The sequence below is a fragment of the Anomaloglossus baeobatrachus genome, chromosome 6 (assembly GCF_048569485.1).
Source record: "Anomaloglossus baeobatrachus isolate aAnoBae1 chromosome 6, aAnoBae1.hap1, whole genome shotgun sequence".
In the NCBI taxonomy this organism is placed as follows: Eukaryota; Metazoa; Chordata; class Amphibia; order Anura; family Aromobatidae; genus Anomaloglossus; species Anomaloglossus baeobatrachus.
Genome location: NC_134358.1, coordinates 553,604,994 through 553,618,138, shown reverse-complemented (window position 1 = coordinate 553,618,138; position 13,145 = coordinate 553,604,994). Strand labels below are relative to the sequence as shown.

General features: G+C 48.8%; 1 protein-coding gene across 1 annotated transcript in view; it reads right to left on the bottom strand.

Annotated features, from left to right (window-relative positions):
• The window catches only part of SLC25A13 (solute carrier family 25 member 13), a 168,593-nt gene that overhangs the window by 67,109 nt on the left and 88,339 nt on the right, over window positions 1-13,145 (bottom strand). The window contains 3 exon segments of the mRNA XM_075316869.1: window positions 10,362-10,446; window positions 10,615-10,708; window positions 12,348-12,486. Coding sequence (XP_075172984.1) covers window positions 10,362-10,446; window positions 10,615-10,708; window positions 12,348-12,486 — 318 coding nt within the window.

The window sequence follows — 13,145 nt, the reverse complement described above, 5'->3', positions numbered from 1 at the left end:
CGGTAAAAAGGTATAGAGAAAGAAAAGAAAAAAAGGAAATAGAGAAAAAAAAAAGACGAGAAGAGAAAAAGGAGGCAAATAAAGATGGGGAAAAGGTATTAAGGAGGGGGGGAAAAAAAAAAAAAAGGAAAAGGAAAGAGGGGAGAAAAAGAAAAGGGGGGGGAGGTATAACCGAGGAAAAAATAAAAAAAAATGGTAAAAGGTAGAGAGTGAAAAAATAAAGAGTAAAAAAAAAGGAGAAGTGAAAAGGGAGAAAAAAAAAAAAAAAAAAAAAAAAGAAGAGAAGAGGAAAAAAGGGGAGAAAAAAAAATTGTAAGAAGGTATAGATTGAAAAAATAAAAAGGAAAAAAAGGGGGAGGAAAAAAGGGGGGGAAGGTATAAAAGAGGGGAAAAAAGAAAACGGTAAAAAGGTATAGAGTGAGAAAATAAAAAGGAGAAAAAAAAAAGAAAAGGGAGAGAAAAAAGGGGGGGGGGGGGAAGGGGAAAAAAGGTATGCAAGAATACAATAAAAAAAAAAAGAATAAGAGGAAAGAAAAAAAATGGAAAAAACAAAAAAAGGAAAGAAAAAAAAAGAAAACAAAAAAGGTATACAAAAGGGGAAGAAAAAAAAAGGAGAATAAAAAAAATTAAAACATGAAAAAGACAATAGAAAGGAGAAAAAAAGAAAGGAAAAAAGAAAGGAGAAAAAAAAAAAAATGAAAAGTATAAAAAAAGCAACAAAAAAAAGCAAAAAATAAGAAACAAAAATAAATCCGAATGAAGCAAGACAAAAAAAAAAATAAGTGTGATATATAAAAAGTAAAGATATAGAAAATGTAAGAATAAAATAAAAAAAGACAAAGAAAAAGTAAAGTAATAAAACTCAGTGGCAATACTAACTTTATACAAAAAAATAAAAACAAACAAAAAAAAACCAAAACAACAACAAAAAAAAAAAAGACTCAGTGAGCACATTCACATATGAAGCAGTATAAAAGCGGCCATACAGGTAAAATATATGCAGGTCACACCACTCCATACAGAGAGAGCAGCTGTTTCTTGGGGTGATCTAACACTCCCAGGGTAGCAAATATTCAAAAACGATGAGTGGACGTGTTGTATTTTAACATGCCCATTCCATCTGTACATAAAGCAGATCAGCTGCAGGCAGAGAGAGGTTTGGCCTCAGCCGTCTCTCCCACCGACCCTATACACGTGCACACTCGGCCGGGCATGCAGGTTTTTCACAAGAGAGAGACACCCGAGTACAGCTCATCTACAAGAAAAGCAAAAACATTAGGTGTTGGAAATTTACATATTGGGGCCATCTCTGCCAGAAATGAAGGTATTATTCTTTAAAGGTCAATATATAAATCACATCAATGCTGCCAAAAGCCATTAATTTCAGAAGGGCTGGAGGACCACGCAAGGTGTGGCGGATAATGAGAAGGTGCTAGGAGGACCCGTCGTCAGATGAAGGCTAAGGGCGCGGCGGCAAGGCTAAGGGCGTGGTGGCGGCGGCGGGCTTAAGGGCGAGGCGGCGGCGGGGCTAAGGGCGAGGCGGCGGCGGGGCTAAGGGCGAGGCGGCGGCGGGGCTAAGGGCGAGGCGGCGGCGGGGCTAAGGGCGAGGCGGCGGCGGGGCTAAGGGCGAGGCGGCGGCGGGGCTAAGGGCGAGGCGGCGGGGCTAAGGGTGTGGTGGCGGCAGCGGAGCTCAGCGTGAGGCGGCGTCGGGGCTAAGGGCGAGGCGGGGCTAAGGGAGCGGCGGAGCTAAGGGTGAGGCTGCGGCGGAGCTAAGGGTGAGGCAGCGGCGGAGCTAAGGGCATGGCAGTGTATTTATTCACCAGACACCTCCAGGACACCTGGCTGCAGCAGTAAACAGCACTAGGCACTAGTCTCCAACCTGTGGCTGTCCGGGCATGCTGGGGGATGTAGGTGGGTTGGAGACCACTGGCACACATCTCCTACATAAAGCTGACCAGTCTGAAGGGACCACCTGACAGTCGTGAGCCCCTACCCCCTTGGCCATAGGGATTATATCATTAAGCAGCCCTTCTCATGGGCCGGCAGATACCCACAGATCATGATGAGGGATGTCACCACTCCTATAATACCTCCCATAAGGAATAACAGAAATTCCCCCCAAAATATATACAATCCCTGAACCCCCCCACGCACGATCTCGCTCATTACCACTCAACGCCGCTTTGATTCACTTATTTTTATCCTACATTTTAGACCTAACGCTACAGCAGACATTTTCCTTCCGCCAGACTGACCCTTGCATCGGAGATTACACCCTGGACCTGTCACAGTCCGGGGTCAGGGCTATTTTTTGCTTTCCGTACTCGTTTCATTAGAACCATAAACCTCCCCCCCCCCCCCCCCCCCCCAAGCACAAAACTACAGCGACATGCACCGGACGCACAATCACACTGAGGCACGGCAGGCGGGTTACATGGGCCTGCACAGGTTGCTGCTCCTTCCATTGTGTGTGTGCGCTAATCTAACAGATCCGGGGCAAAAACCCAAATCATGACACTATGAGGACATGGACAATGTGCAGAGCTGCGGCAGGTAGACACCACGGGGACATGGACAATGTGCAGAGCTGCGGCAGGCAGACACCACAGGGACATGGACAATGTGCAGAGCTGCGGCAGGTAGACACCACGGGGACATGGACAATGTGCAGAGCTGCGGCAGGTAGACACCACGGGGACATGGACAATGTGCAGAGCTGCGGCAGGTAGACACCACGGGGACATGGACAGTGTGCAGAGCTGCGGCAGGCAGACACCACGGGGACATGGACAATGTGCAGAGCTGCGGCAGGCAGACACCACGGGGACATGGACAATGTGCAGAGCTGCGGCAGGCAGACACCACGGGGACATGGACAATGTGCAGAGCTGCGGCAGGCAGACACCACGGGGACATGGACAATGTGCAGAGCTGCGGCAGGCAGACACCACGGGGACATGGACAGTGTGCAGAGCTGCAGCAGGCAGACACCACGGGGACATGGACAATGTGCAGAGCTGCGGCAGGTAGACACCACGGGGACATGGACAGTGTGCAGAGCTGCGGCAGGCAGACACCACGGGGACATGGACAATGTGCAGAGCTGCGGCAGGCAGACACCACGGGGACATGGACAATGTGCAGAGCTGCGGCAGGCAGACACCACGGGGACATGGACAATGTGCAGAGCTGCGGCAGGCAGACACCACGGGGACATGGACAATGTGCAGAGCTGCGGCAGGCAGACACCACGGGGACATGGACAGTGTGCAGAGCTGCGGCAGGCAGACACCACGGGGACATGGACAATGTGCAGAGCTGCGGCAGGCAGACACCACGGGGACATGGACAATGTGCAGAGCTGCGGCAGGCAGACACCACGGGGACATGGACAATGTGCAGAGCTGCGGCAGGTAGACACCACGGGGACATGGACAATGTGCAGAGCTGCGGCAGGCAGACACCACGGGGACATGGACAATGTGCAGAGCTGCGGCAGGCAGACACCACGGGGACATGGACAATGTGCAGAGCTGCGGCAGGCAGACACCAAGGGGACATGGACAATGTGCAGAGCTGCGGCAGGCAGACACCACGGGGACATGGACAATGTGCAGAGCTGCGGCAGGCAGACACCACGGGGACATGGACAGTGTGCAGAGCTGCGGCAGGCAGACACCACGGGGACATGGACAATGTGCAGAGCTGCGGCAGGCAGACACCACGGGGACATGGACAATGTGCAGAGCTGCGGCAGGTAGACACCACGGGGACATGGACAATGTGCAGAGCTGCGGCAGGCAGACACCACGGGGACATGGACAATGTGCAGAGCTGCGGCAGGCAGACACCACGGGGACATGGACAATGTGCAGAGCTGCGGCAGGCATGGACGGGGGCATCTGTATCTTCTGGTTACACTTCACTCGCTCCTGTCTGTAATGGAGATGGCTGAGGTTTTGGGGTTGGGCTGTAAAGGGAAGAGGCAAAGATGGAGGGGCCGAGGCCGGACCCTGGTGCTCTGCCCTATAGAGCTGCCCTGCGAATGGCCACAAAGGATGAAGGAGAATAGCCGTGCACTGTCTCTGCATCAGAACGACCCAACTAAGTACAAAGCCTACAAACGGATGTGATGTTTAGTTGCAACCATCAAACCATGCAACATACAAGAAGTGTGATATGCAATATGTCCACCAAGTACATAGACCAGCATCAGACTGACTGAAGAGCCTCCAGAGCACAAAGCATACTGAACACCAACCTACAGTGTATATATAGAAATAACCTACATGGAATGTGCAAGACATTACTTATCTTGTATTATACTCCAGAGCTGCACTCACTATTCTGCTGGTGCAGTCACTGTGTACATACATTACATTACTGATCCTGTACTGATCCTGAGTTACCTCCTGTATTATACTCCAGAGCTGTACTCACTATTCTGCTGGTGCAGTCACTGTGTACATACATTACATTACTGATCCTGTACTGATCCTGATTTACCTCCTGTATTATACTCCAGAGCTGTACTCACTATTCTGCTGGTGCAGTCACTGTGTATATACATTACATTACTGATCCTGATTTACCTCATGTATTATACTCCAGAGCTGCACTCGCTATTCTGCTGGTGCAGTCACTGTGTACATACATTACATTACTGATCCTCTACTAATCCTGAGTTACCTCCTGTATTATACTCCAGAGCTGCACTCACTATTCTGCTGGTGCAGTCACTGTGTACATACATTACATTACTTATCCTGTACTGATCCTGAGTTACCTCCTGTATTATACTCCAGAGCTGCACTCACTATTCTGCTCGTGCAGTCACTGCGTACATACATTACATTACTTATCCTGTACTGATCCTGAGTTACCTCCTGTATTATACTCCAGAGCTGCACTCACTATTCTGCTGGTGCAGTCACTGTGTACATACATTACATTACTTATCCTGTACTGATCCTGAGTTACCTCCTGTATTATACTCCAGAGCTGCACTCACTATTCTGCTCGTGCAGTCACTGTGTACATACATTACATTACTTATCCTGTACTGATCCTGAGTTACCTCCTGTATTATACTCCAGAGCTGCACTCACTATTCTGCTGGTGCAGTCACTGTGTACATACATTACATTACTTATCCTGATTTACCTCCTGTACTATACTCCAGAGCTGCACTCACTATTCTGCTGGTGCAGTCACTGTGTACATACATTACATTACTGATCCTGATTTACCTCCTGTATTATACTCCAGAGCTGCGCTCACTATTCTGCTGGTGCAGTCACTGTGTACATACATTACATTACTGATCCTGTACTGATCCTGAGTTACCTCCTGTATTATACTCCAGAGCTGCACTCACTATTCTGCTCGTGCAGTCACTGTGTACATACATTACATTACTTATCCTGTACTGATCCTGAGTTACCTCCTGTATTATACTCCAGAGCTGCACTCACTATTCTGCTGGTGCAGTCACTGAGTATATACATTACTGATCGCCTGCTGAGTGCCTTTATTTTTGCACACCCGGCTTGTAGACATCATATAGCGAATCGTGCACAGCAACGAAGATAGCAATAAAATTGCAAAAGAAAAAGCGCCATCACATGTGAGTGCGATCTTCAGGAGCAGACACACCTGGAGTGGCTTTTCTCCGCTCTTCATGGCGTCGCCTGTTGTAGGGAGACATCGGGTCAGAATCCAGGGTGTATAAAAAGCATAATGAAGTAATAACGCTCCCCCAACCCCTAAGCCACAGCCAATCCTCGGGGTGGAGGTCTGGATTGCCGCCCGCCTGACAAAATGTAGCTTGCATGCAGTCTCTGTGGTCTGCAGCCGGCGTCTCGGAGCAGACTTGGCCTCCGCAATCGTGGTTTTATCATAAAAAGCGAATTAAAAAAAAAGTGATAAAATTTATCTAAAATAAATGTAAATAAAAACACCACCAGCAACAGCAAAGGAATAAAAAGCTCCGTACAATGATGTGGCCGAGCACAGGACGCCTCTGTATGCTTAGACTCAGCAGTCACTGCAGATATTAGTGTCAGGGGGTTCGGCCGACACAAAAGGGTCCTGGAAAACACGGAAAAAGTTTTACACAGTTTATTATATAAACTTACTACTATACCTCAAGCATGAAAGGTGCCGTCACCTAAGACCAGGGGCCTGCTATGGCCGCAACCTCAATATAGGACACTGCCCTGGTGGGCATGTGGCAGACACCTGTCCCCCCCCACAGATGCTCAGAGTCCCTCCAACTGCCCACAGTCGCCCATAGGGTCCCCCAACTGCCTCCAGACACAAGGAGTTCCTCCAACTCCCCCCAGTCACCCATAGGGTCCCCCAACTGCCTCCAGACACAAGGAGTTCCTCCAACTCTCCCCAGTCACCTATAGGGTCCCCCAACTGCCTCCAGACACAAGGAGTTCCTCCAACTCCCCCCAGTCACCCATAGGGTGCCCCAACTGCCTCCAGACACAAGGAGTTACTCGAACTCCCCCCAGTCACCTATAGGGTCCCCCAACTGCCTCCAGACACAAGGAGTTACTCGAACTCCCCCCAGTCACCCATAGGGTCCCCAACTGCCTCTAGACACAAGGAGTTCCTCCAACTCTCCACAGTCGCCTGTAGGGTCCTCCCCAACTCCTTCCATGGTGTCCTTCCCCAGCTGCCTCTAGACGCCCGTAAAGGCCTCTCCAACTCCCTCCCCACACCCGCGGGGTCGTGTCCAACTGCCTGCAGATGTACGCAGTGTCCTCCCCAACTCCCTTTAGACACTCGCAGTGTTCTCCCCAACTGCATGTGTGTGCATGCATATAGAGATAGAGATTATAATATATATATATATATATATATATATATATATATATATATATATATATATATATATATATATATATATATATATATATATATATATATATATATATATATATATAATCTCTCTCTCTATCTATCTAATATATAAAGCTGAATGTATGTATGTATGTATGTATGTCCGGGATTGGCATCCGCACCATCGCAGCTACAGCCACAAAATTATGCACGCTCACACTTCTGGACCCCGAGAGCATCATAGGCTATGTTTTGAGGGGAAATTTTAACCCCGCGCTTTACAGTTATTCACCAAAAAACCTGCATCAATTAAAGCGAATAGAGCTGGGAGCCACAGTGCAGCCAGAACTTCAGAAGAATGCAGAGACAGACCTGCAAAGAAAGAGACAGACCTGCAAAGAAAGAGACAGACCTGCAAAGAAAGAGACAGACCTGCAAAGAAAGAGACAGACCTGCAAAGAAAGAGACAGACCTGCAAAGAAAGAGACAGACCTGCAAAGAAAGAGACAGACCTGCAAAGAAAGAGACAGACCTGCAAAGAAAGAGACAGACCTGCAAAGAAAGAGACAGACCTGCAAAGAAAGAGACAGACCTGCAAAGAAAGAGACAGACCTGCAAAGAAAGAGACAGACCTGCAAAGAAAGAGACAGACCTGCAAAGAAAGAGACAGACCTGGAAAGAGACAGACCTGGAAAGAGACAGACCTGGAAAGAGACAGACCTGGAAAGAGACAGACCTGGAAAGAGACAGACCTGGAAAGAGACAGACCTGGAAAGAGACAGACCTGGAAAGAGACAGACCTGGAAAGAGACAGCCCGACAAACATGCAGACAGGGAAGGAGGAGACAGCCAGAGAGACAAAGATAGATGGGGAAAGACACAGACCTTGATAGAGACATACGGGGAAAGAGACAGAGAAATAGAGGACAGACAAGGAAAGAGACAAATTGAGAAAGAAACAGAGAGATAGAGACAAAGACAGGCAGACCGGGAAAGAGACAGACGGAACACATTACTTGGCCAATTTAGTTAAATCTGTGTGGAATATTTGTGGTGTTGAAATATATGTTGTGAAATGCTTCTATTAGCTTAGTTTATGCCTTTTAATAATTACATTTCTATCTGTTTTGTGGTGTTTGTGTGCAGAATACATTTTTGTTAATACATTCTATTTTATCAGCAGTTATTAACCTGAGCAAAGCCGGGGAGTACAGGTAGTTTTAAATAAATTTATATAGTACTATAGTACTAAGTTAGTACCAAGTACTAACAAATACAAATACGGTAAATATAATATGAACATAAAAACAATTCCAAATGGATGCTAGCAAAATAGAGGAGGTGACTGCAAAACAACAGAATGCAGCATAACTTTAAGAAGCATTTTCTGCCCATACAATAAGATCTTCTATATTTTCTACAGATAGGATTAAAAATGCATGATTTTTTTGCTAAAAGATAAAAAAAAAAAAAGGCTGATGTTCCTCGCTGCTATATGCACCACTTATGAAAATGTTAAAAATACGGCCTGTGTCCCTTTAATGGGTATAATTAAAGTGATGTATGTATAATTGCCGTGCTTTCAAATGAAAAAGACGTGGCCCTTGAAGATAATTGCGCGCAGTGAGAAATGGCTTCCTAGGGAGCAAAGAGCCTTAAACACGGGCGCGGAGGGGCTATAGAACAGACTAATGACATGAATGAAACATGTATGAAGCCTCAGCGCGGACGGAGTTAAAAACAGCCGGGGAAGATCAAACGCGGCCTGGAATACAGAAAAGGGGGGACGGTGACCTAAAGCTCGGGTGGACGGCAGGAATCGAGCCTTTCGGTAATTCTCTCCCCTCCACATTTCCCAGGTTGGGTCTTTTGCACCAGACTTAAAAAGGGGCCACAGCCTTTCAAATGCTGAATTACTGCAGTCGGGTTTTATGTGCATATATAGGATATATAGGGGGGCAAATCTGACATCCCGGGCCAGGATGAGGGGGCACCCACACAAAAGGGGGACAGGACAGGAGGCACACTGTTAGGTCTCCGGCTTAGAGCATCTCAGAAGCACGGCCATTATTCCTGTGGAACAACAAGTCTCTTCTATAGGATATATTTTTTGGGGGGGAGTTTTGTATAGTATTGTTCACTTTAACATAGAATGTACTGAGTAAAAGGGAAAAAAAAAAATCCAAGGTGGGAGTAAAAGGGAGGACCAAGCCCAGGGATGTCATATCATTGATAATGGCATTTAAATTGGCACTGGCTCCGGTCACTGCTGCCAGAGACGAATCCTGGCTGTACAATACAGCTGGCACCTGCCGTGATTTATGCACTGGCTCCGGTCGCTGCTGCCAGAGACGAGTCCTGGCTGTGTAATACAGCTGGCACCTGCCGTAATTTATGCACTGACTCCGGTCGCTGCTGTTAGAGGGGAGGCCTAGCTGTAAAACACAGCTGGCATCTACTGTGATTTATGCACTGACTCCGATCGCTGCTATTAGAGGTGAGTCCTAGCTATATAAACACAGCTGGCACCTGCCGTGATTTAGGCACTGGCTCCGGTCGCTGCTGCCAGAGGCGAGTCCTGGCTGTATAACACAGCTGGCACCTGCCGTAATTTATGCACTGACTCCGGTCGCTGCTGTTAGAGGGGAGGCCTAGCTGTAAAACACAGCTGGCATCTACTGTGATTTATGCACTGACTCCGATCGCTATTAGAGGTGAGTCCTAGCTATATAAACACAGCTGGCACCTGCCGTGATTTAGGCACTGGCTCCGGTCACTGCTGCCAAAGAAGAGTCCTGGCTGTGTAATACAGCTGGCACCTGCCGTAATTTATGCACTGACTCCGGGTCGCTGCTGTTAGAGGCCGGGTCCTGGCTGTATAATACAGCTGCCACCTGCCGTAATTTATGCACTGACTCCGGTCGCTGCTGTTAGAGGGGAGGCCTAGCTGTATAACACAGCTGGCACCTGCCATGATTTATGCACAGGCTCCAATCACTGCTGCCAGAGGCGAGTCCTGGCTGTATAACACAGCTGGCATCTGCCCTGATTTATGCACTGACTCCGGTCGCTGCTGTTAGAGGGGAGGCCTGGCTGTGTAATACAGCTGGCATCTACTGTGATTTATGCACTGACTCCGATCGCTGCTGCCAGAGGCGAGTCCTGGCTGTATAACACAGCTGTCACCTGCCATGATTTATGCACTGACTCCGGTCGCTGCTGTTAGAGGGGAGTCCTGGCTGTGTAACACAGCTGGCACTTGTTGTGATTTATGCACTGGCTTCGGTCGCTGCTGTTAGAGGCAAGTCCTGGCTGTATAACACAGCTGGCACCTGCCGTGATTTATAGGCTCAGACAGAAAAAAATTGAGTGACAGATTCTCATTAACCACAGCAGCTCCTAAAAAGCAACGAAGTACCACATCCTGTCCATAGAGTGGCGCCATTAGTTACCAATAAGAGGTTATGAGCTCCAAAAAAAAAAAAAAGACAAAGACCCTAAACTGTTACCTGTCTCTGAGCTTCCGCCAGGTTGTAAGGCAACGCACCCTCTTCTAAAGGAGCGATCCGTTCGATATCCGCCATCGTCATGCGCCTGGTAACGAAACCCACGACACTTATTACTACGCCGCAGATACAGTGCACAGTATATAATGCACAACACAAAGAGGAGATATTAAAAATGTATATTTAGTGAAAGAAAAGCCACTAATTAAGGTTATTGTTTTCCTTCGGCTTGTAAAGCAATGCTGCAGCGCCTCACCCCCGCGGCTCGTATAAATCCGCTAACTGAACAAGATGTCAACCTCCATGGGTGTAAACTTGTCCAAATCGCTGAGCGGCCAACACAAACTCCTCTGTAAGAGACAAGAGAAAACAACAATCAATGAACTTAACTTCACAAATAAAAGGTAAAAAAAAACGGGTATATACTGTGGAATTATACAGCACAATATATATCCAACAGCAAAAGGCACAACCAGCTACAGGCTCAGAAAAGCAGAAATTCACAGAAAATTAACATGGAAATTACATCTTTTATCCTGTATTGAGCCTGAATTATATCTTGTATTATACTTCAGAGCTGCACTCATTGTGTACATACATTACTAATCCTGTACTGATCCTGAGTTATACCTGTATTATACTCCAGAGCTGCACTCACTATTCTGCTGGTGCAGTCACTGTGTACATACATTACATTACTGATCCTAAGTTACCTCCTGTATTATACTCCAGAGCTGCACTCACTATTCTGCTGGTGCAGTCACTGTGTACATACATTACATTACTGATCCGGAGTTACATCCTGTATTATACTCCAGAGCTGCACTCACTATTCTGCTGGTGCAGTCACTGTGTACATACATTATATTACTGATCCTGAGTTACCTCCTGTATTATACTCCAGAGCTGCACTCACTATTCTGCTGGTGCAGTCACTGTGTACATACATTACATTACTTATCCTGAGTTACATCCTGTATTATACTTTAGAGCTGCACTCACTGTGTACATAACATAATACGACAACTCCATCTCCCCACATTCCTGTATAGAGGCAGAGGCCGCGCCCCCCACAGTCCCCGCCCAGAGGCCCGCGCCCCCACAGTCCCCGCCCAGAGGCCCGCGCCCCCACAGTCCCCGCCCAGAGGCCCGCGCCCCCCACAGTCCCCGCCCAGAGGCCCGCGCCCCCCACAGTCCCCGCCCAGAGGCCCGCGCCCCCACAGTCCCCGCCCAGAGGCCCGCGCCCCCACAGTCCCCGCACAGAGGCCCGCGCCCCCACAGTCCCCGCCCAGAGGCCCGGCCCCCACAGTCCCCGCCCAGAGGCCCGGCTCCCACAGTCCCCGCACAGAGGCCCGGCCCCCACAGTCCCCGCACAGAGGCCCGGCCCCCACAGTCCCCGCACAGAGGCCCGGCCCCCACAGTCCCCGCACAGAGGCCCCGGCCCCCACAGTCCCCGCACAGAGGCCCGGCCCCCACAGTCCCCGCACAGAGGCCCGGCCCCCACAGTCCCCGCACAGAGGCCCGGCCCCCACAGTCCCCGCACAGAGGCCCGGCCCCCACAGTCCCCGCACAGAGGCCCGGCCCCCACAGTCCCGTACAGAGGCCCGGCCTCCACTGTCCCGTACAGAGGCCCGGTCTCCACTGTCCCGTACAGAGGCCCCGGCCTCCACTGTCCCACATAGAGGCCGGCCTCCACTGTCCCACACAGAGGCCGGCCTCCACTGTCCCACACAGAGGCCGGCCTCCACTGTCCCACACAGAGGCCGGCCTCCACTGTCCCCACACAGAGGCCGGCCTCCACTGTCCCCACACAGAGGCCGGCCTCCACTGTCCCACACAGAGGCCGGCCTCCACTGTCCCACACAGAGGCCGGCCTCACACTGTCCCACACAGAGGCCGGCCTCCACTGTCCAGTAATCCATAATTTTGTGAGTAAGACACAATATTGAATCACCCACACCCTAAATCATCCAAAACCCCGTGCCTGACCTTTGGTGACCTCCACGTCTTTCCTGTTGCCGGCCAGGGTACTGTAGATCTTCCTAATAAGCTCCATGTTGTTAAGCAAGGAATTAAACCCATTAAAGTAGGAGAAGCTGACCTGGTGAGATATGGAGCCTCCCGCCGCCTGCAACGGGACACGGGGGAAAGCGGAAGGAACGGTGAGACCAACATTTGGAATTAAGACAACACACGAAAAAAAAGAGCAAAAAGATTTATGTGGACAACAACGCGAGCGGTCACAGAGAAGACTGCTCTCCTGCTAATAAACTCCATGAAAGCGCGAGCCGAGGACCTAAACAAATACATATGGCGGCGGATTACACCGGCCCGGCCCGCGCTGATTTACAAGCCTGACATTCCAATATTGCTGGGGTCAGAAATGTTTTACAAGTCTATTTATTCCAGATAATGAATGTAGAAACATCACTATATAATGTGCCCTGAAGGAAACGATAAATCAGAGCGCAGAGCTTACGCTCTACGCCAAAAACGGCAGAGGATGGACATGGCAAGGGACGGTACATATTTTTTTTTTAAACAAATATTATATAATTTAATTTCTAAACCAATTATAATTAACTTCATTAGCCACCATCGCTGCATACAAGGATGATATTACTTTACAAAGTCATGTCACAGCTCACCTCCTCCTCCCTATTGTATAATGGACTGATAACACCTCTATATACAGAAGATAACAGGATCCATAATTCACACTAGGTGATGTCACAGCTCACCTCCTCCTCCTGTACAATGACTGATAAAACCTCTATATACAGAAGA